Source organism: Mustela lutreola, chromosome 8 (assembly GCF_030435805.1).
Source record: "Mustela lutreola isolate mMusLut2 chromosome 8, mMusLut2.pri, whole genome shotgun sequence".
In the NCBI taxonomy this organism is placed as follows: Eukaryota; Metazoa; Chordata; class Mammalia; order Carnivora; family Mustelidae; genus Mustela; species Mustela lutreola.
The window spans coordinates 7908330-7936122 of record NC_081297.1 but is presented as its reverse complement, the minus strand read 5'-3'; the positions used below and the strand labels follow the sequence as shown (position 1 = coordinate 7936122).

The following is a 27793-nucleotide window of genomic DNA, read 5'->3' as shown; positions in this document are numbered from 1 at the left end:
AGATTCTCTAAGAGCCTGCCCCCCCCCCCCGCTTTGATAACGATGTTATTTGGCTGTTTGAAGATATCTGCGCTTAATTTTTACACTAGTATTCCAACAGACTGCATGGGAGGCGGTGATCACTAACACAGAACATGACAGGCGCTGACAATCGGCGGGTGGCTCTCAGGACCCCGTCTGTTTGGCCGAGGTCCCTGGCATGCACGGCGGGCGCTCAAACATTTGCTTCCCCAAAGCCCGGGCTGCGGGAGGCGAGAGGGAAGAGACAGATGCTGCTGAACCCTTAGAAGCTAGTTAATAAATATCATCAAAAAACAAAATGGAAAAGAAGCCCTCCGGAGCACAGACCACCTTAGGTCAACTGAAGGTCATCTAGTTTATTCAACCAAAAAATCGAGAAAGAAGGAAAATAAGAAAACAGAAAGTAGTTCTTAACACTAGCAGTAAATAAATTTGTACAACCGTTCAGTCTGTATAATAGGATGAAATAAATCTACATCTCTTCTTATTTTGGTGCTTTGAATTATACATACAAACAACAATTACAGGGACTTGTTCACAAAGCGGGGAGGCCTGAGCGAGGCTCTCGGACCCCCTCGATGCCAATGCGTGCGTGCGTGAGTGGCCACACTGACTGCCCAGAACCGACAGAATTTTCCAGACAGAGGCCCACCGCTTTGAACAAATGATTTGCCTACGACTTTTTTCTTTTTTTCTTGCTTTTTTTTTTTTTTTTTCCTTTTAATCCATCCAAGGACCACGACCAGTGCAAGGAATCGACACTGGCGGTTCGTCCATGAGAGGAGCAGACCTAGTTTCTTCTTAATTTCCACACTTTATCTCCCCCGTGTTCCTTAAAATTCTTGGCGTCTTTCATGCCTTTCTTACAGCTACCCAGATGCGATAACGTCTTCGTCTAATGTACAGTATTTTCTCACAATATAAGTTATATGCAATGTTCGGCGTGGTTTATTTTCTTTCTTTTCTTTTTTTTTCTTTTTTTTTTTTTTCACAGCACTAGAGAGACCCTGATAAATAGGGAACATGAGTCTGAATGGCTTATTCACAAATGGGATCCAGATTCGGTGATCAAGAACACAGCACAGTGAGCTAGCTCTTCTGCGAAAGTGGCAACCGTCGTTTCGCTTTCTGCCTTCAGAAACATAGATCCGTGGGACTTCGGCTTCATGATACTGCTCCTGCAAAAATGCACGTGGGAGGGGCTGGAGGGACTCTCGCTGGGAGGCCTGGAAGCGTCGAGCAGGGGCTCTAACCCATGGCGGTGACCATACTGGAAGGGTGGTGAGGTCCGAAGGAGAGGCTGGACGGGGGGTGCATCGGCGTCGGAGTGGTCAGCATGTGGCTGGAGTGGCTGAAGGGGGAGATGTGGCTGAGAGAGGACATATGTCTGGAGAGGGCGGCCGGGTTGAACGAGCTGCCCTTGGGGAAGTCCTCCAGCGTGTCGTGCACCTTTTTGCACTTTTTGGATTTGCTAGACATTTTTCGGTTCCGGGTCTGGATACCTTCCTTCTTCATGGTCAGGGGTCTGTTAATCTAAACAAAGATCAATTTTTTTTTTTTTTTTTTACTTTTTTGGCCAGCTCCGAAAGGGCACAGGCTTTTACCCCCTCAGCACGGCTGCTCTGACAGGCTCACACTGGGGATCTGTTTTCAGAAGCCCCTTCCTCCCCGCCCCCACCCCTTCCTGTCTCCTTCCCGGGGACCCCGTGGCCTGCAGGTTCTGCAGCCGAGTTCCAATCGCTCTCGGTCGCAGCTGCCGAGAGATCACCAGTGAGGTGTTCCAACACAGAGAGTGTTAATAATGTCCATCTACGTCAGTCACTTTGGGGAAGATGTGCCTCAGGAAACTCTGCGTTCCCAAGGACCATATGCTAGAGACCCACCCCATACGACCGCATTTCTCCAGTAACTAAGATGTCATAACTGGTCTGATTCCATTAGAATCTCCTTCGAATATTTCCTGAGAATGGAGGCAAGGAAGGAGTCTTTAAGAGGGAGGTAACACTGTGTCCCCTCATTGGAAATCAGGGCTAGGACCAAGGAAACACTGCCAATGCAATCAGCCTCAAGCGTTGAAGTCCCTGGGCCTGGAGAGACTAGGGCTCCGTCCTTCTCCAAAGTATCGGCCTTCTGCCCGGGCTTTCTCTCAGTAATGGGTGCTGTGAAAATCCTCCCCTGGAAAGCATATATTCTAGGGCCGTGTTTTAATGCAGTGTGTCTCTGCAGAAGGTGGTCCCTCGCCCCCGTCACAGCAACCGAGCAATGACTGAAAGTTGCGATCTCTGCCTAGTTCTGACTCTGCACCCCTAACCGGCCAAAAGGCCCACTGACCCGTCGCCGAGTACTTGCTAAGCACTCAGAGGTACGCAGAATGGAGCTAGTACGACAGCACCCTCATCCTGAAAATCAGAGAGCAGGAGGGAGCTCAGGAAACAGACAAGCAAGGGCCTGACTCTGAACGTCTTGAACTAGTCTTCCGCACCCGGGACAGCACAGCATCTCTCTCTCTTTTTGAGAAGCCCCTGTCTGTGTTGTTTTTAAACTGCATTTGCTAGGGGTGCGGAGGCTGAGTAGAATCAAGTGGGGGATTTTACAAAGCAAGCCTTGATCACTCCCCACAATGAGTCAGAATGGGAGGCATCCTGATGGCCGACAGCTGCCCCATACGACAAACCACGCATCTGGCCACGCTTCAGGGAAATGTGGCAAACCAGCTCGAGGAGGGAATGTCAGAGTCCTGATCATTCCTGACTCCTTGGGGAAGAGCATCCTCTGCCACCCACATCCTTAAGAGTGGAGGAAGAGAAGCGGCTCTCCTGGCTCCAGGATCTACCTGTCTGCTCCCCAAGACAGAAAAGCACAGCTGAGGAAGACAGAAGCCAGTACCCAAGAGCAAAAGGGCTGCCAACAACACTTCTGGGAACAGCAGACACACGGCTTCCTGGGGTTGGGTTGGGAGAGGTCACCGCAAAGAGGGGTACAGAACCACATGCCAGGGCTGAGACCCAATTCCCTCTTATGCCAGGAAGGTAGAAGGTCTGAAAGGTCACTGCCAAAAGAACATCTCCGGGTTCCTTCTTCAAAGTGACAATCAAGATAAAGAGGCAGCCTGCAAAGGTGATAGGAATCTACTGTCACATCAAATCTTCCCCCAAGATAATGTCTAGACACACAGCTCTTTACACGGAGATCCAGATACACACAGCCAGATATCTGAATATAATATCTAGTTACACAGATAGCAGCGAGAACCCAGATAGCTAGTCTCAACACCACCTAGCTACACTGATCCGGAGATAGGTAGTTATCGAAACACCCAGATAAGAAGAAAGGAACCAACTCATAGCACACACATACAGGTCTCCAGATGGGCACAAGCAAACACGATGCAATGAGAATGTTCATCGAGGATGATCTCCCATAGGTAGATACACCTAAACTGCCTCCTTTTGTGAAGTCTTGGTAAACCAGAGAAGACAGGAAAACTGCTCCTCCTGGGAAGCAGGTCCTTCCCCAGTCGCTGGAGCCCAGCCACCGAGTTAGGAGCAAGTAAAGAACAGGGTAGGAGGGAGCAGTGAAGATCTGATGAGAAATCGACATCCTTCCGAACCATCCTCAGATCAAACAGTCGAGACCGCATCTCATCATGGCTAAGCAGTCTGAGAAATTTAGGGCTGGTGAACTTCCCCGCGCTCCTGTGCTTCTGTGGGAAGCGGAACGAAACGTCTATATGCGGCCAGCTCGTGACTTTGAACTGAACTCTGGGACATGCTGAGATGACAAAGTGTTTACTTTCCCCCGGTCCCTATGGGTCCTCACGCTCCTGCCTGACCTCCTCGGAAGGCCTGGGCTGCTCTGAAGTCAGGCCCGGCTCTTCCACTCCAACAGCACGTCCGCTAGCACGAGCTCGTCGATGCTCTGAGTCATACCGCCTTCAAGTTCAACGGAAGTAAAATAATTTCTGCTCTGTCGGCATCGTGGGACTATCCGAGGCTCGGATGTAATCAAGTAACTTGAAAGTTCTTTGAAAACCTTAAATTACAGCCAAAAACAATCAGGAGAGGCTGCGCCGATGGCTGGGTAGCCCCAAAACGCTGATGGCCCAAGTCTCCCGGACTGTAATCACGGATCGGCTCCTCTCCACTGCAGGGAGCAAGAAATTCCCCAAAGCAAAAATGTAACCCGGGGCTCCCTGCTGATAAACAGGGAGACGCTACAGTCCGAGAATCAAGAGACGGTGACGAGGAAGACCGGTTCCCTTAGGCTGGGCATCACACAGGGACCACGGCAAGAGGGAATGACATGGAAAGCGGAGACAGGAGTGTCACGGGGTCCCTGGACATGGCAGCAACCTAGTCCCAAAGGGCAAAGAAGGAGGAATTTGCTGGGATCACCCTAAAGACGTTCTCTTGAGACTCAAAAAATCTACCCAGAAAAGCCTCCTCCCAATTCCCAGGTATTCCTGGGTGAGCCGAGTTCCTGCCAGAACAGCCCCCAGCAAAGAGCCTCTTTCCCATTCGGCCCCAGACTTGGCCAAAGGCAGATTGGCCAAGGGGCTCTAGCAGAACCTGAGAAAAAACACGAGTGAGAGACAGAGAGAGAGAGAGAGAGGGAGGGAGGGAGAAATGGCCATTTTCTTCTTTGGGATGAATTAAACTTCAGGCCTCATTAGGTCAAGACCTGTCGGCTGCAGTTATTTGAGGCAAACAAAAAAAATCCGATCTTTTTTGTTTTGAACGTAAAGATATGACAAAACGCATCCCCCCCCCCCCATGAAAAGATTAGAAACAACACGGCTACGCCCAGGAGATGGGCTGGCGATCGTCATTCTGCAAAGATGACGCAAAAAGGACCCAAGAGTTTCTCCTCCCTGATACGAGAACCCCATTTGGCTGCTCCCCTCTGGTCTCAGCTGGTGAGGACAGAGACATTGGAGGACATCTGCCAGACATTTCATTTCCCATCTTTTATCCAGAGAGACCATTTCACTTTCTCAGGTCAGGTCAGGTGAGACTGCTCCCCTCGGCAACAGACCTGCCCCATCTCAGCACGGCGTGGGCCGCACACACCATTGCACTCAATTCTCTCCACATCTCACCTCCCCTCCCCTGCCTGCTCTCATTCCCTCTTTTGCAAAAAAATTTCCAACTGCAGGGAAACATGGAACTATAAGGGTTTCCCAAAGGGAAGACTGGAAAGCCCCCGCGAGGCCTCCCCCGAGGCGCTGGACCGCCGCATCACGGCATTGTCCACACCGACCTGGGGCGCAGGGTCATCCTCGGCCCCATACTGTCCCGTCTCGGCACCGCCACGGGGGACAGGGTAGGTCCCCTCGGATGCTGCTGCTCTGAGACCTGTCATCTAGCCTAAGGGAGCACGATCCAATGGAGAAGGGGACCCAGAGCCAGGGATCCCGTCTCACAGGCACCCCCAGAAAGGAAGCAGGTCCGGTCTGGGACACTTACATTGTGAAGCTTGTAGTAGAGCCCACACGCATTACAGACGGGGTCTCCGTTGGCATTTCTTCTCCAGAGCGTCGTGGTGGTGGTTTGACAGTTCGCACAGGACGTACCTGCCCTTCTTGCTGCCGACTGGGAGTCGGGGGGGGGAGAGAGAGAGCGAGAGGGGGTCAAAATCAAAACAATTGAGAAATGGGTATTTCAGAACCACAGAGACACACTTACAAAAAGAAAAAGAAAAAAATCCGCATTGAAATCAAAACTAGCAAGCGGCCCACATGAAAGTAATCAAGATTCCCAAAAGCTGCCTCAAGAAGAAACATGCAGCCGATTCCCTAGCATAGGAGCATGTCACTCGGTCGTCAAGGGGCCGGAATTTCGCCTGCCACTTGATGGGGCAGAATCGGGAGGCTCAGAGAGCCAACGCCACCGCCCTGAGCGAATGGTCCCCCAAGCCCCGGCCAGCAGACTTGGCTGGATGTTTAACTTGAACGGGTCGCAACTCTGAATTACCCCCGGTAGCCGGCTCTCGGTACCCCTGGGCACCAGACTCCCAGGAGGCCTTTTGCAAGGGCAACTGCCAAGAACATCAAGGCTCAACGAGGCCGCTGGCCGTCAGGACACACTGACAGCAGAGGGAGAGCAAACCCAAACCCCCAGAGCATTCGACCGCTCCCAAATAACAAAATGCTGGATTCACAAAAGATCAGGGAGCCCGCCTGGTGGGAGAGTGTCCGAACCTATGTGCATAAGTGGGGCGGGGGGGGGGGGGGGGGGGCGGGGGGGGAATCGTGCGCCACAGGACAGGCCACTTAGGAAGCACCAAGCAGGACATCCCTCGTGAGCTAGACTCCCAGGAAATCTGCCGCAGCCCTAAACTAAGGGCCCAGCCCTTACAGGCTTGATACATCCTGGTGAACGCCACCCTCCTCCTTGGGTGGCGTTCAGGTCATGAGCCCAGCTGAAAAGCAGGGAGAATTCTGCTAATCAACAGGAACCCGCCCCTCCCCCGCTCCCGCTCTCATCTCATTTCACCTTCGTGAAATTAGGTATTTCCTATTTGCCGTTCGCAGAGCCCGAGAGTGGTAGGTCAGATGTCAGGCTCAGCTTGAATTCTAATTATTTGATTGTGTCACTGACTTCATTTCCTTTAAGAGGGAGATTTTTCTTTCACTTTTTGATGCACTTCAACTTACGAGCGTGCTGTTCTCTCTGTCCATGCTTTAAGGGCGAGAAAAAGGTAAATTCAAGCACTTTCCGGAGAAAATGAAGTTGGGTCCCTTTTAACCTATACCTCTATGAACACCTCCCCTCTCTCCCCAACCTGTAAAGACCATTTTTACTGCTCAAGACGAATTCCCCGACTCTGGGCTCAGATATTATTATCAAAGGTGAGAGGAGAAGCCAGAAGTCAGCTACGTGTGATCTAGAAAATTCCACCATGTTTATACAAGTCTGAGATCAAACTAGAGGGACCGTCGTATGCTTTGCTGTCAATATTTCATCAAGCCAAAAAAGTTAGGCCAGAATCAGTGCTTGAAGATTCCGACAACGATGTTATCGTGTCATTATTATTACCTTCCTGCACTTTTCTCTTGAAAACAGATACTGAGATAGAGTCCGTTAATATCTACGTGGCCCATGGATTTCCCAGCTCAGCAACTTCAAACACAGGCTACAAGCGCATAATGCCAGCCGGTAAAAGTCAAGCTCCAAGAAAGGGGGTCCCCGGTGCAGCCCTTCTCAGTATATTGACAGTAACGTAAATACGGGCGGCCTCAGAGTACGTCTCCGGTCCACAGACTCGATGCAAATTGACACAACCTCTCCAAGCCACACTGTCTGTCTCACGAGCAGGAGACAGAGCACATTCATAAAGCAAGCTCGACACGGCTAGCTGTTGGGCAGATGGAAACCCTGGCAAGACTCGGAAAAAAATATTCTAGGGATCTCCTCTCCGGTCATGTCTTCAGTTTCCTGGGTGAGCTTCTTGAGGGTAAGGCATCTTCTGGAGGGGCGGGCTACATTGTGGGCTGGGTGGTCTGCAGCAAAGGAGCCAATGGGCCCAGGCAAAATAGCCAGGCGGGAGGCAGGGGTGGCCGGAAGGAAGAGGAAATACAGAGAAGAAACCAAGAAAGTTCCAGGTACTCAGAAAGCAAACATATCTAAGGGCTAAATAATAGTAATAATAATAATAGTAATAGCAGTAATAGTAATAGTAATAATAAACAACTATCCTGAATATGTTTTCAGCAGCTCTCTGGAGCCTATGAATTCTATGGAACTCAAAATATAAAACCGCCCAGGATGGATGAGTAAGAAAGAAAAGACAGCTGCAAATGTGACAGCCAATGAACTCCAGAATTCAAAGCAATATTACTCAGAGTTTTTGAGATTTCTTATGAAAGGTAGATGAAGACAGACTTACGTAAAATGCAAGTCGAGCCCTCCTATGCAGTCTGCCCAGACAGAAGAAACCCCAAGAAAATGTCAAATACACACTTGCTCATCAACCAGCCCATTGTCTGAGGCTTTACACCCTCTTTTCTCTCTTTCTCTTTTTTTTTACCTTAAAAAAAAAAAGTCCAATTATAAGGATGGTACCAAGACATATTTTAACAAGAAAGTTTTTGTTGTCAGTTCTGTTTCTTTGCCTCTTTCTTTCTTTCTTATTTACTTATTATTATTTTTATTATTATTATTTTTATTTTTATGAAGGCCAGGTTTGAGTGATTCAGAACATTCTTTTGTGGTGCGATCATATTCATTCTAGGCTAACACCTCCAGCCATTTTTTTCTTTTCTTTTTTTTTTTTTTTCAAACACTTGTTCTGATATGTTCAAACATCTTGATGTTTAGGTTGGGGAAGCTGAGCTGTTGTTTATGAGTTATCTCCAGTGCTCAGATATCCGGCAGCTTTTTCCTAGGAAGTTAGCTTTGCACATGAGAGAAAGGAAAAAAAAAAAATACCCAAGTGCAGGGGGACCAGCGGGGAAGGTTGAGAGCGCTGGAAGGTTGGGCAAAGATCAGAAGGAATCAAGCCGGGGAGACCGAGGATTGCCAGAAACTCAAGTCACGTGGGCACTTCCATCCCTAGAAAGTTTTTCCTTCTTCTGAAAAGGATGTGAAAGGTGTTGAGTTGCACGCAAATCTGATGGAGATGACAAATAATTCTTTAAAAGGAATCCAGAGGATTTGTTTGGGGGGGGGGGGGGGGGGGGGCCTTCCCCCCTCCCAATCTGATGGATGCAGCTTTATCCACTAATCTGCATGGGGAAATTCCCCTGCTCTCTTCTCTACTTGGTGAATGTCATCAGCACAAAAAGCATTTTGATCTCTTAACTGTGGTTAGGGTTATCTTTTGCCAAAAGCCTGCTTTTGTTTGCCTGTTACACACACTTGCTTTCCAGTCTGAGCCTGAGGTTCCAAAGACAAGCTCACAAATGGACTTCTCCTTCTAGTCTTCCTTAGAAATTGCTCAAGTACTCCTAGGGGTCAAGACGTTTGAGAAAGAAAGTAGGGGATAAAAACCATCCCCCTCCCCCTAGTGACTCGAGGGACAAATAGGACCAAGCGGCACATGAGACCAAGAGGCAAGACAGGAATCCCACAGTTCTCCCCAAAGGCGTGAGCGGTGGAAAATCCTCAATCCTTAAGACCAGGAAAGAAGAAAAACTCAATTAGACTCAGTGGCTGCTGCTAGTGAACCTCAGCTAATTGGCCCCATCAATCTTAAAGCATGGGCACACGAGACCCCTCCGTGGCATTGAACCTTGCTCACTTCCTCGGGGGGCCTGCCGCGGAGGGATGTGTTCTAGATGGTTCTTGGTACCTGCATCTGCACACAACATTTCTCCGATTATCAATGAATCTGAACTCACTTTCTCCGGTCCGCTCTCTATTTGCAAACACATTAGAGATTCGATAACCAAAAAGCCAGCACCCTTAAAAATTTGTCAAGTGACTTAGGATATGTGAAGGGGAAAAAGGAGAGAGAGTGAGCTTTTCTGTAGCTCCAATTTGAGAAAAGAAACGGGGGAGGGGGGCTGGGGGTGCTGGGGGAAGGGATCCCAAGCAAGCGGACACGATTTTGAGCTGTCCTGCCAATTTCCTGCAGAACGCTGTCCTTCCTGAAGAGAGGAAATTAAAAACACACAATGGTTCGTGTTGGATCCGTGTTTCTGGAGAACTCACCAGCCTTCGCTTGGGCTTGATAAGGGGTCGGTTCTGTCCGTTCATTTTGTGGTAGAGCCCGCAGGCGTTGCACAGGTAATGCCCGGTGCCATCCCGCCGCCACAGGGGGGTGGAGGTGGCCCCACAGTTCACGCACTCCCTGCCTTCTGGAAAGAAGACCACACAGCAGTCACTTGGGGAAGAACACTGACGGCACTCAGAAGGAAGGAATGAGAGTAAAACTGGGACCTTCCCCCCTATTGGGGAACTTTCCCACCCCCCCATGCCCCCCACCTCCCTTAAGGTGGTGCCCAAGTGCCCAAGGGAAGAGCCACCCTCTGGCCCTGTCATAGCTTAACCATTCCCCTGCAAGTCCAGCTCCTGCCCCAAAGAAGTAGCTCATGAATAAACAGCAGCACAACCTTGCTCGGGGCCAGCCTGACTTGATGGGGAAGAAAGAAGGCAGATTGCAACTTGAAATAGTTCCCTGAGAAAAGGCTGAGCCCTGGACTGCAGCAGAGCAAAACATTCCCCTTCGGGACCCTCAAGGGAAAAACGAAGGTGTCCCCATCACCACCGTGGGGTCTGTCTATGGAGATGGATTAAATCCTGCCGATCAGGATGGGGAGAGAGGAAAGAGGAATGAATGCACGGCTGGACAGACCAACAGATAACAAATCGATGAACAGACTGGTCAATGGGCTGATTGATCTGAAGACCCCAGGTTTTAGATTTGACTTCCAATAAAACCGGAAATGTCCCTGGCTGGCAAATAAAGATGAAGACCCGGGCGGGGCCCCAGTCATCCCCCCACCACATTTTCTTTCTCTCTAGAAAAGGCCAAGGTCTTCTACGACTGGCCAGCCACTGTGACAGACACTGAAGGCAAAGTAGGACCCCAGCAGGACCAAGCCCAGAGGTGTTGGAGGGAAATACCCTTGGAGATGTTGGCGGGAAGGAAGAACAGGCCAATTAAAAGGGGGGGGGGGGGCGACCTCTCAAGTCAGCCGGCTCATTAACCAAGGCTTTCCTGCAGTTGCTCTTTTTCCAAAAAAACAAACAAACAAAATAAACAAAAAACCGGCCAGGCCAGTTCACTCCGGGGGCAGGAGAATGACCCAGACCCAACTCTGGTGGGGAAAAGCTCCTGGAGAGAATCCCTCAAAATACCATTTTAGCACCGCGGGGGGATTTCGGCTCACTGATTTCTTTCCAACTTCTGCAGGAGAAGGGAAGGGGGGACAGTTTCTGGGAGAACCTGCCCAGCTCTTGGGGGGCCTTCCCCTCCTGGCGGGCCTGTACGGGCATCTCTGCCAACCCAGCCAGACTGGGAGGAGCTCCCTCCCCTGCCCCCCCACCCCTGCTTCCCCACTCACCCCAGACCCTTGCAGAGCCAGGAGCTCCCAAGAGGAGGAGTCGGGGAGAGGGTTTCACTTTCTCTGGGGGTGCTAGCTGGGAGGTTTGGGAGGCTGGTAGGGGACAAAGATGAGCCCCTAAGGGTTGTTTCGTTTTATGAGATTCATCAGCTAATTCTAAACTACCCAGAAGACAGAATGGAGGAAGAGAACGGGGCGGCTGTTTGGGCATCAGGAGGACTCCCTACCGCGGGAGCACAAGGCTGGTGTGGGGACCTGTCTGGTCTTTGGAAATCCTAGGCCAAGTATAAAGGGTGTGGGGGGTTCACGCCTATAAGCTTGGGTTTTTTTGTTTTTCTCCTCCAGGGACAGGCTCTGAGGAAGGAAAGATGTTTAGAAATGGAGGACTTTGTCTGACGCTGGAGCTCATGATGGTGCTGACTAGTTTTTGTCCAGTTTCCTTTTAAAAATTAAAAAATAAAAGATTGTAAAGAGTTGTATCTAAGTATATAGATATACGTATTTTTTCTCCACCAATTCTAGAAAGCTGTTCAACCCAGGGTCTACAGAGAGCCTCCCACGAGCCACTGAGCCACTGGCACTCTCCCCACACTCGGTGCTGCTGAGCCCGGTACCACGTTCCGGTAACTGTCCTTGAAAAGGCTTGGGACCGTATGACATCGCTGCTGCAGTCGGAAGCCAACCGCCTGGGTGGCGGGCCGAGGGGGAGGCAGAGAGGAAGGAGGAAAAAGCAAGTGGGCGAGAAGGTGCCTCCTGCAGCCTAGCCGAGGGGGGCGGGCAGGCTCCCCTCCCCCGCAGTCCCAGTGCCCCACGCAGGCACCGGGTCAGCCCCTTCTGGGGGCAGTGACGACGCCGGCCCCCTCCCCATCAGGGAGGGCTGAGGCGAGGTTTCGCTGGCCCCCTCCTCCCTCTCTTCCCCTCCCCTCCAGGAGCCCCCGCTCCGGGTGGAGTCCCCGCTGCGGCCAGCCCGCAGCCCTGCTCCTAGGCACCGGGGGGCTGGGGGATCTCCCGGCCTGACGCGATTAGTCTGATTTCCTCTCCTTTGTCATCCAGTGAGGAGGATGACAGCTTCCTTTTCAGGGGGACCTTCGAGACTAGACTAGCAACGGTTGCCTCTTCAGCCAGGCTCCGCACACTAGAGCAATTTTCTGTCTTGATTCACTCCGCAAGTTTGCGATTGCCTCGTCTGGCTTTTTCTTTCTTTCTTTCTTTCTTTCTTTCTTTCTTTCTTTCTTTCTTTCTTTTTTTTTTTTTTTTTTTCTTGTCTCATTGTTGCCTCTAGTCTGTGACTTCAGCAAACAACCAATTTTCCTAATGGAGGCCCTGACTCTCCTGGTTTCTTTCCCTCTCCTCACTCACTGCCTGGTGTGAGCTGCTCAGACAGACACCTCTCTCTCTTAGGGGACGAGAACCACAGAGCTGCGAGGCCTCTTGACATTCGACAGCCATTTTCAAACACACCCCCAACCCCCTGGCCTCCAGCTGAAATTCTGAGACCTGGGCTGGCTTGGAAGGAGTAGGAGCTGGACCCGAGTCTGCGAAGAGGAAGGTGGGGGAGATGCCCACAGTCAGGGGAGGCTTGGGGGGGGCCCTTCGCTAGAAGCCTTTGTCTTTTGTTTGCAGAGGGAGACCCAGCACTGACAGCCCTGGCGTTAGAAAAGCACGAGGTACCCTAACCACTGCTTCAACCGTTCCTCTAAAATGCAACAACCCTCTCTTCTCCTGTCTCCACCTTCGGCAAATGCATTTGCACAGAGTTCAAAAAAAAAAAAAAAAAGCAACCACTAAACCCCAGAGAACTCCCTGAAGAACTGCTGCCATTTCCACCCTCTCTACCTAGAAAGGTCTAGAAACCCTCCTCCCCACTCCCACACTCCCAAAAGTCCCAGCTCCCTGGCTGCCCAGGTGTGCAGCCTTGGGGTTTCTGACTGTGAGAAAGGAATAAAAAGGAGGAAGTAAAAAGCCATATTGCAATGTCTTCTCTCCTCTCCTCACCAACCAAGATAATAATAATAATATATAAAAAGTTTAAAAAAAAAAAAAAAGTACAATAGACCCAAAGGTGTTCCTGGTTCCGGTTTGGGGTAACTGCAGCTCTTCCTCTCACCCGCCCCAAATGTTCAGGGGCTTGAGGAAAGAGTGAAAGTTCAGAAAAGACCTGCCTAAGGCCAAAGGTGTGCCCCCAGTGGGGAGAGAAACCAGAGGCTCTGGAAAAGTTGTTCTGTCCCCTCCCCCACTCAAACCACCACCCCAGCCTCAAATACCACGATCTTCCCCCCACCCCCAAAAAAACTTTGTGCTACCAGAAAAGAGAAATTGAAAAAAAAAAAAAAGAAATCCCATCGCTAGCTCGAAATGCATCGGTTTGCTGAAGAGTCCTCAAGCTCTGATCTAACCCCGGCTTTTCTGAGTCAAGGTGAACCCCACTTCTCGGGAACCCTCCACTCCAGGCCCCAGCCCAGCCCCCGGAGAGGCAGCCGGGCCACTTTCCTCTGCCTGTGGTCCCTTCCTCTTGCTTTCTCTTTGACTCCCCCAGCGAGCCTACCTCCCTCTCCCTCTGCGGACTTTCATGTACTGAACATGCAGGTCTGAGTTCTTCTGTCAGCCTAACCGCATCCGGACTCTATTAAAGTTCCTGGCGCGGGATAAACAATGCAACTGTCGCGTGCGGCAGTCTGAAAATAATTGGATTAGCTCAAACATATCAACTAAATAGAGACAGTCCTGCCCAGGCAGTCGGAGTGAATGTCACCCTGGAAAAAAACCCTGAAAACTGATCTCATGGTCACTGGGCTCCCAGAGCCCTTCCTCGGAAGTTTTTCAAACCCGGGTTTTTGCAAGCGCGGTTTCAAGACTGCTTGTCCCACCCAGAAAAGACAAGTGATTTTCACCACTTCTTTGTCTATAGGATCTCTATAGAGGGCAGAGGTGAGACGCTGGAATGAGCCAGGACAGACAGACCCACCCTGAAATGGACCCACCCAAGGAGACAGAACAATCTTTGAAAAATAATCTTTTAAACTATAGCTAAACCTCATCTGAGAGAAGAATCCCAAGGTCTCCCGACGACTTTGGTTAGAAGCAACACTGGCAATGGATTATTTTCTTTTGAAAGCCAAAATATTTTGTGTGGGTTTGGTGTTGCCTCCTTTTTTTTTTTTTTTTTTTTTTTTAAAGCATGTGTCTACAGCCAGAGATTCAAGACGCCCCCCGCTCTTTTAGACAGGGGGTGCTTTTCTGAGAAAGGGTGGGCAGAGGAAGCGGAGACCCACACCTAGGGAACGTCGTCCTGTTCTTCCTACCTCCTCTGGCTTCCGATCAGTCGAGGAAGAGGTCCTGAGACGCCTTCCTGCCCTGGGCCTGTGCTGCCACCACAGGTGACTGGCCCCCTGGACTTTTGATTTTCATTCCAGTTTTCCCTGGACACAGCTCTCCTCTCTTAGGGTGACAGCCCCCTCTTCCATGCAAAGAATACGTGTGCTGCTCTTGCCAGGGTCCTGCTTTCCACACCCCCCCCCAAATATACACATGCTTTATTTACCCATGTCTGTGTAAAGGGCTGTCCCTCTGTTGCCTGCATGACCCCCACGGAGCTGAGCCCAGAAGAACAGGCAGCCGGCCACAGAGGCCAGGGGGGGGGGGTCAAAGGGGGGACCTGTTTGTTTAGGTTTGAGGAGGTTTCGTTTTAGCATTAAACACTAAAGATTTATTCCCTGGGCTTTCCATTGGGTCTTGGAAACTGACTAAAGGTTACTGGCAGAACCCAAAGGTCCCCAGGCAGGCAGGACAGGGTATTTGTCTTTGTTTGTCTTTTTCCTTCCCCAGCTCATGGAAGGGGGGGCGGTAAATTAGATCCCACTTCCCCTGGGCTCTGAGGACTGGAATGAGATAGGACACACCTCATTCTTTACCCTGCTGGAAGAAAGGGAAGAAACCAAATCTCGGAAGGGTCTGGAACACCAGCCAGCTCCCCTGAGGGCCCAGCCTTGGGCTGCCTCCTCCCTGTCCTGGATTTAGGAGAAGGGAGAGGTGGGAAGAGACGAAAAGCTTTGCTCCGGGGTTGGGGGGCCGTGGGGGTGGCGGTGGAGAAGGCTCCTACCTGTGCTGGATCTCGCCTTGGGCCTCGACTTGCATCCGAAGCCGGTGGGGGAGCCCCCCAGCAGGCTGCTGGGCGGGAAGAGTCCGGAGCTGTATTCGGGGACGTAGGGCGGGTACGTGGTGATGGGGTGATGCGCCGTGGAGGCCGCCCCGCCCAGGGTGGTCATGCTGCCCCGCGAGTGCGTGGACTCGAGCTTCATGCTGTCGGGCAGCGGCACCTGGTACTTGATGCACTCTTTCTCGTCCTGCCGGGCCGAGCCGGCCGAGCCCGGGGTGGACAGGGACGGGTCCGGGGAGACGTCCTTCGGCGGGGTGGGCGGGAAGGTGAAGAGGTGCGGGCTGGAGTGGCCCGCCGACAGCGAGGACGACGAGGCCGGCGGGTAGACGGACAGCGGCCCCGGAGAGCCGTGGTGGATGGACGTCTTGGAGAAAGGGCTGAGGTTCCAGGGCGAAGCGGTGTGGTGGCTGCCCAGAGCCTTGCCGCCATCCAGCCAGGGCAGGGATCCGTGCAGCAGGGGCGGGCGGCACACCTGGCTCCCTGCGCGGGAAGGGGGTTGGGGTAGGGGGGAGACAGGACAGAGAAATGCCCGTGAGAGCCGCTTCGGAGACCCTCAGACACACTTGGGGGTCCTCCCCCTGCCTGGCCAGACCCAAACACACCTTGGACCCCAGAGCAGGCCCACTACTTCCCCCAAGCTGGCCAGAACACCTTGGCCAGCAAGCTCTTTACACCCGTGTCTCCTACACGAAGGTCCCATCAAATCCAGCAGAATTGGGGGCCTGTGTCTGACATCCAAGAGATGCTTGGAGGGAGTGGAGAGAGCCCCTGGTCATATCTGGTCTCTCTAGATACCCTTTCTAAGTGGCATCCCTGAGGTCCCTCTCTGGAACTTGACTTGATTGATTGGTTTCCTTCAATGGCCCAGAGTCCCCCTCCCCAGACCTGATCCCAGCCAGGCCGGGAATCCTGAGGCCTGATGGGCGAGCCTGGCCAAACCACCGCTCCACACCGGGAGAAGATGGGGACCCGGAGAGAGGCCCCACTCCCAAGGCCCAGGGCAGGAAGGAAGGAGAGTGCTCGCAGGGAAGGGAGCATTTGGGGGTTACTTTCCAGTAACCCTACTTCAGCGCCTGCTCCTAACGCGCAAGGCCCGAACTGGGATTTTCGAGGACCTTTTAATCACCCAGACTGTTGGAGGAAGTTTCCAGCGCTGGACCCTGCCTTTTTCACCCTCCCAAATCCTACAGAAGGAAAATAAAGTAAACCCCAAATCTGCCCTCAAAGTTGGGATGCCACCAGTGCCACTGGAGAATTTTCACCTGAGCCCCTACGACACAAAATCCCTGTTGACATGTATCTTTCACTTCCCAGAGCATTCAGAAGACACAATTTTCGGATGGCCAGGACTCAGGCACGTCCACTCACCCTGAGAGGGGCCCATGCAGACGTTAAGTGCAAATCCACACACTTCGTGATCTTTTAATCCACTACCTACCTCAGCATCTGACATTCTCTTTAACCATGAAGAACAATACTGAAACTAAAATCTTGAGAGAGGAAGGGGTGGGGAGGGGGAAGGAGAGCTCTCTGAACGCCAAGGGTCAAGATTCAATGTTATGCAGGAAGTAGTATAGTAAATAATATTAAGTCTGCATCTACCGCATTTCCACTTAACTGCTGATCTGCAGAGAAGCAGGGCAAGGAGCCCCCATCCGCAGAAACAATTGTTTAAAACCTGGTGACAGCAGGGCGGTGGACGCCTGCCGCCGGCCTCGCCAGTGCAGGCTCTAAGTAGGGGGGACCAAGGAAGACCTCAGTCGCCCAGACTAGGAGAGACTCCCATTTTCTCTGCCTGAGACTGTGCCTCTATTTCTTGTTTAGGAACTCACTTACGCTGGAAATCTTAGAGCTTTTCCCCCCCTAACGCACAAGGCTGAGTTCTCAACCTTTTAGAAAGCGGCGAAACTATTCAAAGGTGAAAGAGAAAGGAAAAAAAGAAAAGACAAGACAACTTTTCTTTCTTATGTGGGAATCACTCCCACATAAGAAAGAAACCCCGTTGGATCCTAAATCTTCTTTGGGAGCCTAAGGGGACTGTGGTAGGCCGGAGGAGAGAGTAAGGCAAGGTTTTGGGGGAGCAGGGAATGCGGCAACCTAAAAGCCAAGACGCAGGAAAATTCTGTGCAGCCGGGAATCTCCCGTTTAAGACAGTAGCCTCCCCACCGAAACCCCTTCAAGTACCAGAATTCCACTCCTCAGAGCCAAGGGGTGCCAGACCTGCCCAGGAACCAAATGCACTAGCTTCGGGGAAAGGTCAAAAAAAAAAAAAAAAAAGAAAAGAAAAGAAAAAAACAGGGATGCGGATTAAATTTCTCTCCGGCCTTTCTGAACGTGTGCCCAGAAAAGAAACTGAGGCACGCTGGCAGAAGCCCCCCACCCCACCCCGAGAAAGAACTGCAGGATAACTGGGGGAGCGAAGCCCTTTCCGAAGGACCCAAGCCCGAGCCGGGCTCGGCCCGCGCCGCCTGCGGGCCCACGGAGCCGCAGCCGCAGGAGCAGAGGCTCGGCTCCCGGAGGCCCGGAGCCGGAGGCGCCCGCGCCCCCCGAACCTGCGGCCGCGCGGGGAGAGAGGGCTGCAGTCGGGCGCCTGCCAGGTGAGCGCCAGGCCCCGGGCACAGCCGCCGCGGAGAGACGCCTGCTGCGACTTTTTGAAAAACACACTCTCGCGGCGACCGAGGCTACTTCCTCGCCCATTTCCGGGCCCCAATTTTTTTTTTTGAATTGTAGCAGGAACGGCACTTGGGGGCTTTCGCTGGGTCTCCCCACCCCCTCGTCCCTCCCCGCCTCCCCGACCCGGCGGGGAGCGGCGGCAGCTGGGCGGGGGGTCCCGGCGCCCCGGGCGGACTCACCGTGGTGGGTCGGAGGGTACCTCTGCACCGTGGCCCTCACTGAGTTTCCGTAGTAGGTAGGGACGTGGTTGCCTTGACCGTCGATGTTAAAAAGTACATCCACCTCCTCGGGCAGGGGGTACTGCGCCGGGTCCATGTAGGAGTGGCCGAGGCCCGGGTGGTGCGTGTCCGGGTGCTGCCCGTTGAGGACCGCGGGGTGGTGGTGGCTCACCCAGCGCGGCTGGTCCGCCGTCACCTCCATGGCCCCGGCTGCGCTCGCGCCCTCTCGCCAGGCCCGGAACCCGCGCGCGGAGAGGGAAGGCGGTCGGGCTGGAGGGTCGGGGTGGGGGCTCCGAGGCTCTGCAGGTGCTCCTGCCGTCCGAGGGGCGGGGGTCGGTTAACGATTTGTTTTCAGTGGGGGAATGGGAACGCTGGGAAGGAAAAGTAAGCAAAGGAGATTTAAAAAAAAAAAAAAAATCTGTAAGCAGTAGGTAAGAGAAGAAGGAGAAGAAAAAAGAAATTCCAAAAAATAGGTACGGAAGGATAAAGGGGGACCAAGTCCTAAGACGGGGGAGGGCGAGCGAAGGTGGCTGGAATTCTGCGGGGGAGGCTCTTCTGCACCGGGGCTCCCTCAGCGGCTCCGAGGCTGAGGCTCTCCTCGGGTCACCTGCGAAGGAGAGAGGGGGAAACCTGGATGAGCTCCTGAGGACTTGAGCACCTGAGTTTATGAAGTGGCACCACCTCCCCGCGAGCCGCCCGGCCCCGCGCCCGCGCACCCAGGACACGCGCACACACGCGCACACGCGCACGCCTCCTCCCGAGCGAGGCCAACCGGGACGCGGCCGCCCAGGGAACGACTCCCAAGTCCATCCCCGGCAGCCGGGCGGTCCCTCCCGAGGGCCCTGCACCCGCTGAGCGGTTGCAGCTCGGACGACAGCTCCCTCTCCCCCCCCTACCCCCCCCTACCCCGGGGACAGCGATCCCGGGACCTGCCTTCCAGGCCTCCAGCAGCTCTCCAAAGAGGAGGGCTAAGTTGAAAGTGTTTTAAAGCCCTCCCAAATGGAGCAAGGAAAAAAAAAAAAAAAAAAAAAAAGTCAAACTTTAAAAAAAAAAAAAAAAAAAAAGTTGCCAGTACCAACCTGGGTAGCGAGGAGCAGAGAGGAGGAGGAGGAGGCGTGCGACCTGGGAGAGCAGAAACTGCTCGGTCAGATTGCGTGGCTCGCTCTGTCGCGCGCGCTCTCCGTCTCTCTTTTCCTCTCTCTCCCTCTCTCAGTATTTTTTTTTTTTTTTTTTTTTTTTTTTTACAGGGAATGCATTCTTTCTGAAAGTATCAAGACGGCGCCAGGCAGCTCAGTGTTCGCAGACAGCTGTGGCGCGACGCAACTTAAGGAGGTTCTAGTGTCATCCGCGCCGAGGGGGAGGAGCCTGGCGCTGGCGAGGAGGGGACAGGATCACCAGCACAAGGAAACTGCAACCCAAACCCGCTCCAGGACCTCACCCCCCTGCACCCCTCCGCCCCTGCTCCCGCCCCTCCGCTGACCGGAAGGGGGGCGCCGCGGAGGGCCGCCCGGGCGGAGGGGCGGCGGGGCGGGTGGGCGAGGCCCGCGGGGTTCGGGGCGGAGGGGGCGGGCAGGAGGGAATTCGCGCTCTGGCCCTTTAAATGGGGCTCCTGTTCGTGCCAATTCATTCCGGCCCGGGCGCTGATTCCGCGCCGGGGAGACCGGCCTGCCCCATTCATAAAGTCCGTTTCTACAGGCGGCCTTTCTTTTTCAGACTTTCCACGACCACCAGCACAAGGAAACTGTTTTTAGACTCAGTCCAGGGTCTCGGGGAGGTTATTGATTTGGAGCTATGTGCCTATAAAACTGATCAGAAAAAAAAAATTTTTTTTTTAAAGGCCAAAGTCCTTTTGCGATTTGTCTCTGGAGAGAATTGCCTAAGGGACTGAGGGCTGGGGCCGGAGGGAAGCGTCCGCCGGACTTGGGCGGTCGCTGTCAACGTTTCCCCCAGCCTTTGTGCTCACGAGCCCCTCGGAGGGACGTTCCCGCCGCCGCGGCTGTGCCCTCCGGACCCGGTGTCTGTCATCGGTGCGTGCTTCTCACTCGAGGGGCAGCAGGGATGGAAGGAAACGAAGTGGGGAGAGAGACGCTCACCAGCCCCCGAGCAGGGCGGGAGCGGTTGCAAAGAACGCACTCGGGGCTCCTTTCCAGTCACCCAACTTTTCCCTCCACCCCGCCCAGGGCCCTTCTCGCTCCGGCTCCCGGCGTTTCTCCCCGGCCGGGGAACCAGCGCCCGCCACCTACCCCCATCCCCGCCGGCGGGCAGGACGGCGGCGACCTTCCCGGGACTCGCTCGGCCGGGCTCGGCCCCGCAGCCCCGGGCGGAGGGGGCGCGGCTCCAGAAGCCCCGGCGAGAGGGCGGGGCCCGCGGGGCGGGGACGGGAAGGGGCCAATCAGCGGGCGAGGCTGTGGCCGGGCCGCGATTGGCCGGCCCCGCGGGCTCCAACCTCCCCGGCCTCGCTCGGTCCTTTGAGCCACTGCATCCCCTAGCGGCGCCCGGGCTCCTGCAGCCGCCCGTCCCGAAAACGCGGCGGGGGCGAGCAGGGGTCAGGCGGGAAGGGAAAACTCAGGTTCCACCCTCCGCTCACCCCGGGGCAGTGTGTGCAAGGAGCGTGCGGGTTCCCTCTCGGGCCATCCCACGGACGGTACTAAGAGCTGGATTTAGGGTTTCATTGGAATTGAAGCCATCATTCCCTCTTCGCTCCTCTCCCCCATTAAATTCCCTACAGATTCAAAAAGTCGAAATACAAGAGACCGTCCCTAAAAGTAAGTTCTGGAGGATTCCTTTCATGCGCTCAAGGAAAATCATCAATATTCAGCCTAACTTGGTGTATGTGTTGGGGTAGGGGGGGCGAGAGATGTCTTGTTTTAATACACAATCCTTGTAGGAAGATTAGTAAAATTTATTTCAGAGTAGTGGCAACGTGGGTCCTCCCGATCTTGGATCTGGAGCTTCTCCTGAGTCTCCGTCTTCTTAAATCTGATGTTTGTTAGAAATCAGGGTTGAGTTTCTAGATACGGGACAGGAAGAAAATTCCTAAAATTAAACACATGCACGCACTGCTCTCCCCCCACGTTTCTCCTGAGTCCATTTAGTTCCCGTTTATTAGGGCGGCCCAGTAAAGAAGCATCGATTTTTCTTTTCACTCTGACCACTTCTCTCTAGAGCCTGCCAAGCTGCCAGCCTCTCCTGCTGCTCACGGGGCTCTCCAAACCTTTTAATTATTTAGTTTCTGTCTACCATCCACCGGAAACCGCTTCATAAACAAGGACGGACCAGCGCGCACACATTTTTGCTAAAAGTCCCCGAGATTAAGATGAAGGATGCAAGTGGGGGTTGAAGAAAAGAAAAGCAAAGCGCTTCGTGGCGCGTCCGCCCGGGACGAGGCGACGCTAGACCCGGACCCCGGTTCAGAGTCACGCGGGGAATCCCAAACGTGGCTTTCGGGCCCGAGACCTGGAAGCCGGCGAAAAGGAAAAAGGGAGCCGTCCCCGGGAGAAAAAAAGCTGCTGACGCCAGGACCTGAAAATGTTAACTTGCGAGCTTAGGACCATTTTAAAAGACAAAGGGAAAATATTTGTGGGGACAGAACGTGGGGGGCGGGCACTATTCGTTTTAATTAAAAGCACCGAGTCGGGCGGCACAGCGATGGAGAGTCCTCCCCCCACCCCACCCCCTCCTCCTCCCCACACCTTGGAAAAATAAAAGATCTCGAAGGCCCTGGGTCTGGATGGTTTGAAGCTGGCAGAGAGGCGTGGGGGGCTGCGGCTGGATGCCCGGTGTCTCGGAGCCAGCCTGTAGGGGGTATTTAACATTTAATTCCCAGCCGGTCCGCCCCTGTTCCCGGACTGACAGTGGGTAATTGGGAAAGAGGACGTTGCTCTTTTGATGGCCCGCGCCGGCCAGTCTCGCCGACGCCACACTGGGTTTGACGTCACGGGCCCAGCCCCAGAGCCGGGAGCGCAGAGAAGGGGGGGTGGGTAGGGAAAAGGAGGGGAGGGGGATACAGGGGAGGGAGGGCCGAGGTCCGTCCCGGGATCCGTGGGGAAGCAGGGAGGGAGGGAGCCAGGCCGGCGAGAGGCTGAAGCGTGTGGCCTGAGGCGGAGAGCCGGGCTGCGGGGGTCTGAGCCAGGCCAGGCGCCGGCCTGACCCGCCTCGCCGGCAAATGCAGGCCGGGCTTCCTCCTCCCCGGGCGGGCGGGGGGAGGGGAGGGGGCTCGATGCCGGGAGAAGGGTGGAAAAGGTGGTCCAGACTCCCCCTCGGCCGTCGCCCGCAAAGCTGGGATCCTGGCCTCCTGCAGAGACGCCTCAGCGCCCTCCTGCAGCCCTGACGGCCCCGTCCCCAGGAAGCCCGGCCCGGGTCCGGTCTAGCGAGTGCCCCCGGCCTCCCCAGGAGCAGCCGGCGCAGCGCCGGTGGAGGAAGCGAGGAGACCCAGGAGGATCTCGCCGCCGCCGCCGCCGCTGCGGGGCCCTGGGCTCCTGCAGGGCGCGAGGCCTCCCTCACCAGGGTAAGGGGCTGTCGAACGGCCTGGATGCCCGGGACCCTGGGGGCAAGCGTCCCGGAGCCGAGCGAGCCACAGCGCAGCCCCCGGCCGAGGCTCAGGATCCCGGGCCCAGGGCCGTGCGGGGGCGGCGGGAGCCAGTGCGGCCTATCCGAAACGCCAGGCCTCGAGGCGGCTGCTGCAGGCGTCAAGTTGAGTGGGGTGTGTGTGCCCTCTTGGGGAAAGGGTAAGAAATGGAACCTAACTTTCTCTCCCCGGTCGGGGTAAGCTGGGACCCACACACACACCCCTAGACACATGCCCAAGTGCAGGTCCCTCCCACCCGCCCTCCCGAGGCTGCCCAGGCCCCGTTCCCCATGGAAGGGGGACACCCAGTCCCGCCAAGGAACCGGAGCCCGCGGCGCAGAGGGGAGGAGCGTGCCCCCAGGCTCACCCCTGGGGTCGCAGGACCCAGAGAGCGGAGATCCACGCGGCCAGCGTGCCCCACCCGAGCCTGGCGACCGGCGCATCCAGGCGAGCTCCGCGGGGCCGAGGTGCCGGGAGAAGCGGCCTCGGGCGGCCTCGGGCGCCCGCGCGCTGCCCGCGGAGGACAACCGGAGAGCCGAGCCTCGGGGTCGAGGTCATAAAGTTACTAATCCGGCGCGCAGGGGGAGTGAGCGTGCTTCGGGCCGCCTGGGGCGGTCATTTGAGCGTGTTTACTTAAGGACTTTGCAAGCGGAGCGCGCGCGAAATAGTCGGATTTCCAGCGAGGCAGCAAATATTTGCAGGCAGGAGAAAGAAGCGGAGCCGGGCCGCGACGCCGTGTCCCTCCCCCCGGAGCCTCGGCGCCGGCCTGGGCGGACCCGGCCGCGCAGTTAAAGACAGAAATGAAGCCGGGAACCTGCGGGGCTGGGGGCAGGGAGGGCGCAGAGCTACAGCGAAGGCCCGAAATTGGAGCGCGGCCCCGAGGCCCTGGCGAGCCGGGGCTTGGCGGGAGGAGAAGACCTTTCCCACTCCAGCTCGATCAATCTTCCTTGGCTGCGATCGGTCAATAAAAATGGTGTGAACCGGCCGCGGTTGCTGTACGTCTGGGGAGGAAGTGGGGGCCAGAGGTGCCGAGGCCGGCGCCGGCGCCCCACACCGGCCCGGTTCGCGGTGGGGCGGTCTGCAAGCTCCAGGCTGGCGGCCAGTTCGTCGCCGGGAGCCGAGCGCTGCCCGGCGGGGCCTTTAATTGGGTGTCTCCATTTTAATAGTGGCCATTGTTGGAGCAATTAGCGAGAGACAATAACCGCCAAGAGGCGTTTAATTCGATTCCTGGCGCTGGCTGCGTGCGGCACAGGGGCGCTCCGGAAGGAGAGGACGGCGGGGAGGATCTGGTTAAGGCCGGCTCCCCTCTCTGCTGGTTTTTGGTCTTAAATGTGGAAGTTCTAATGGTGCAAGCGGAAAGCGGGACGAGAGCACCCAGGTCCTGACTTGGAAACCAGTCCTGGGCCTCGCTAGCCCGGCTGGGCGCCCCGGGGCCGCCGCGCCTGCTGGCAGCACGCGTCCTGGCTGCGACCACTGCGGGGTCCCCGATGCCTGTTAGAGGGAGAAAAGCAGAGAGGACAGGGACGTGGAAAGCAGGCCTCCCTCCTCGTCGGCCCTTGGGCCCCCACCTCCATCACCCAATTTCCTCCCAATCGGGAAGAGAGAAGAACCCCCTTCTGGCGCGTACACACCTCCCCCTCCTCTGCCTCGGCCCTCGGATTAGGTTACCTTGGGCAGGCGAGGATTTTTACTGGTTACGAGAATAGTACAGGTAAAGCTGTATAAACAGCTCGCAGGCTGCCGGGGCGGGAGGGTTACGCCGGGGACACGGCCCAAGGCGCCACCGCCGGGCGTGCGCGGCACGGATGAAATGGCGGGGGAGCCCGCTTGGACGCGGCGCCCCGGGACAGCGCAGGTTAAACACAGGTTATGCTGGATCTCTGCAGTTCCCATCCAACCCCTGTTCTCTTTCCCGCATCAACGGAAACGCAGAGAGTGGGGAGAGAAAGAAACAGGCAGTGCGCATGCCGGCTGTTCTTTTTTCAGATGAAACACCGCGAGCAGGGGCCTTGGGGAATGAAGAGAAAGGGGGACCCCAAAACTCACGGTCAGAGGGCACATGCTGGAGGTGGAAACGTCAAAGGGGAAACCCACGGGTACTCAGGCGAAAAGAGTTGTGCACGCGCAGCTCTCCTCCCGGTTCCCACGCCCACCCGCCTCGGCCTAGGGTCTACCTGCCTTGAGAAATGAACCGTCGCTTTGGGGGTGGGAGGTGGCTTGATTTACCTTCTTTTTTTTTTTCTTATTCATCTATCAGTGTTTAAAACTCAGAAGGAAACCCGCCCAGGCCAGGAGGAGCAGGGAGAGAGATGGAGAGTCAGAGAGGAGATGCCTTCTGAGATTACCCCCTCCTGCTCCGCTCCCCACCGCCAGGTTGGGCTCTCCAGCTTGGGGGGGAGGCTGGCCCTCCCTCTGCCTCTACCCTCTTCTCCTTGGGTGAGAAAAACCCCGGTTGTATAGAGATAAAAAATTAGGTAGGGGTGTAGCGGAAAGGGCGAGGAAGGAGGGAGAGGACAGGGGATTTCTGCTTTAGAGCCTAAGGGTGCATAGGTCCCGGGTGGCACTGGGGGGAGCCCCGGTGTTGGGTGGGAGAGAAAGAGTGCCCTGAAGGATGATTTGGAAGGAATGAGAGTCACCTCAGAAGAAGGGCGCACCTCCCAGCTGTCCCTTCCTCCGGGCCTTGGAGGTCTGGGGAACAACGGGAACCCCAAGAGAGGAAGAAAGGATGGAGGGGCTCCAGCGGGTGCCCTGGCCCTCCCAGGCCAGAGGCCGTTTATACAGCTCCCAGCAGGATCACGGGCCCTGAGGTTGAGCTTCGCTGAGTCTAGACTCAGGCTTTCCTCCTGGGCGAGTCCTTTCGGACTCCAGGCCCCAGCATTTTTCAGGCGGGAAGGGGTGCCCTTGGGCCACCTGCTCCAGTTGACTCAGCCGCCTCACTGCCCCTGGCCGGCCCCAGCTCCGAGCCTCAAGCCCTGGCGCACCCGACTCTCCGGCCACTCCAACTTGACATTTACAGGAGGCGGGCTTTCTGCTGGAGCTCTGGTGTTTCTACCTCTCTGGATTAGCCGGGGAAACTGGGGTGTGTTTGTTCCTGGACAGTCGGCGGTGGGCCTCAAGGGAAAGGCGGGTGTTCATAACACTCAGGGAGAGGGAAAACGGGCGCAGATGATTTCATTCGGATGAGGCGACCGCAGAGGCGAGCTTCTAAAAGCGCGAATTGTAATGTCTTCCTTTGGACGCTCGGGAGACCCGGTAATACAATGTGCAAGCGCGCGGGGCTCGGAGATGTGAAGAAGCCGGCCTCCCGCGTGCGCCCTCCCGGACCGTGTCCACCCGGCCGCCTCTCCCCGCCTGGCGCCTGCCTCGCGCTCCGCTCTCCGCTGTCTGCCACCTCGTGGACCTCCAGCAATTTGTTACATAACACGAAACAGCAACCACACACATCGCCCGCAGACCCGCAGCGACGGACACCCAGGGAGACCCCCCCACACCCCGCTCCAGTGCCTCGCGCCCCGGGTTTCTTTCTCATCCTCCTCCAGTCCAGTCTGCCCTGCGACCAGAAGCAAAGGGAGGGGGGGGGGAGGTTTCGCACTCCAGCTCCGGGTTTCCCTGACCGGATCGCCACGGTTGTTAAACCCGCTCCAGTTACCCCCAACCATGAAGAAGCGGGTGATCCGAGCTATTCGGTCCACACGCAAAGACATACCACAAACGAATGCACATTTCTGTGTGCAAAGGCTCAGAGGCGGAGGAGACAACATCCCAGTCCAGCCCAGAAATGATCAGGATAATTGTGGCTAGAGAACACCGGGCTTCGGGATTCTGCCCCCGCGCACTTTATCAGGATTCCTAATTCCCTGCCACCGCGGAAGGTTCCTGGACACGAATCGCCTTAAATTCCAAAAGAGGGGTTCTCAGCCACCCGCCTCCCACATACCTGCCCCTTCCCGAGGCGCGCTCGCTCTCTGTGGCCCTGAGCTGCTGGGCGGCCCGACACAGAGGCTCCGCCAATGAGTGCCCAGGGGCGCCCACTCCCAACCACTCACTGCACCCCCGACTTACCCCCACCTCACACATCAGCTGCAGAAAGGCAGGGTGGAAATGGCAATAAAGGAATATGCGGCTTCCCCTGTCTCTGAGCTTTTTGGCAGGACTGGCTAACCCCAAGCCTGAGCGATTCCCCCCAACCCCCTGTCGGGCTGGCAGAGCCCAGCTTGTGTGGAAGGGAGGGTGGGCCTGCCGGGACTGTGTACCAAGCGCCACTCCCCCGTATCCTCTGAACCCAGCCGGGTTCTCAAGCCAGGAGCCGTGGGCCTGGCCTGCTGCTGGAACCTCCAAGCTGCACCTCCTCCTTGACCTCCACAAGGAGACCAGTAATGGGAGCCCCGGGGACCAGACACCCACCTGGGGCTCGGTCTGACCTGGAGGCCATACCCCTCCCCTCTGAAACGGGCGGCAAACTCTCCTTCTCCCCGGAATCACACAAACGTTTAAAAGGGCTCCTGGCCAGCCTCCTGCCCACTATCAGCCACTTGGGCCCTGGCCACCTGGATGGACTCCACCAGCCTGACTGGGACCCCCTGCCCCCGAAGCCAGCCACAGGACCAGCAGCCTTCCTCCCCCTCACTCCTCAACACACACACCTTTTCTGCCACTACCACTAAGGGGTGGAGGACTGCCAATGCTGCTTTATTATTTGCCGCTTTTAAGTTCCACTACCCCCAGTGTCCTAGTGAGTGTGGGCCACGAGGGGAGGAGAAAATAGCCTAGAAACATGGAACCAAACCGAGGAAAGATCCGGGGGCGGGGGGGGGGGGGGGGTTGGTAGACTCCTTTCCATCCCCAGCCCTAGACAGAACGGCCCAGGCAGTTTCCCTCAGGCTGAGGTCTCCCTAGAGGAAGAAAAGACATATCAAAGCAACTCTCCGGTTCAGATTCATCAACTTCCTTTGCGTTTTAACGATTTCTGTGTTTGTTGGGAACTGCGCCTGACTGACTGGTTGGAGCCCTGTTGGTCCAATGTTCCAGGAGAAAGTCGAATTCTTGCCCCTTCTGTCCAGGCTGCTCCCCACAACCCTCAGCGCCCTCTCTTACAGGTTGTGGTTTTCTCACTAGGTTCAGGGTGCTCCTGGAAGCAAAGGTGCCTCCCG

The 27793-nt window shown here is 55.5% G+C and overlaps 1 protein-coding gene and 1 long non-coding RNA gene across 7 annotated transcripts; both read right to left on the bottom strand.

Moving 5' to 3' along the window:
• Nucleotides 1–352: 352 nt before the first annotated feature.
• GATA3 (GATA binding protein 3) lies at nucleotides 353–20390 on the bottom strand. Of its 6 annotated transcripts, none has more exons than XM_059183777.1 (6): nucleotides 20320–20390; nucleotides 18038–18683; nucleotides 15129–15665; nucleotides 9675–9820; nucleotides 5487–5612; nucleotides 353–1554 (listed from the first exon to the last, which is right to left on the bottom strand). In XM_059183777.1, the coding sequence occupies exons 2-6, from the start codon at nucleotides 18276–18278 to the stop codon at nucleotides 1270–1272; spliced, it is 1335 nt and encodes a 444-aa protein (XP_059039760.1). In that variant the 5' UTR covers nucleotides 18279–18683; nucleotides 20320–20390; the 3' UTR covers nucleotides 353–1269. The 6 variants fall into 6 exon arrangements, with proteins under 6 accessions (XP_059039760.1, XP_059039761.1, XP_059039758.1 ...); XM_059183778.1 differs by lacking the exon at nucleotides 20320–20390 and adding an exon at nucleotides 19156–19389 and having other exon boundaries at nucleotides 9675–9817; XM_059183775.1 differs by lacking the exon at nucleotides 20320–20390 and adding an exon at nucleotides 19156–19388.
• A 567-nt stretch (nucleotides 20391–20957) lies between these two features.
• LOC131838087 (uncharacterized) lies at nucleotides 20958–26602 on the bottom strand. The gene is made up of 2 exons (XR_009356465.1): nucleotides 26350–26602; nucleotides 20958–21086 (listed from the first exon to the last, which is right to left on the bottom strand). It is a non-coding gene; the product is annotated as an uncharacterized LOC131838087 (long non-coding RNA).
• Nucleotides 26603–27793: the final 1191 nt, after the last annotated feature.

Coding starts and splice junctions, on each gene's coding strand:
- GATA3 (XM_059183777.1), bottom strand. CDS start 18,278: ATGGAGGTGACGGCGGACCAGCCGCGCTGGGTGAGCCACCACCACCCC. Junction 15,666..18,037: donor GTACCCTCCGACCCACCACG/GTGAGTCCGCCC, acceptor CTTCCCGCGCAG/GGAGCCAGGTGTGCCGCCCG. Junction 9,821..15,128: donor CAAGGCGAGATCCAGCACAG/GTAGGAGCCTTC, acceptor TCTTCTTTCCAG/AAGGCAGGGAGTGCGTGAAC.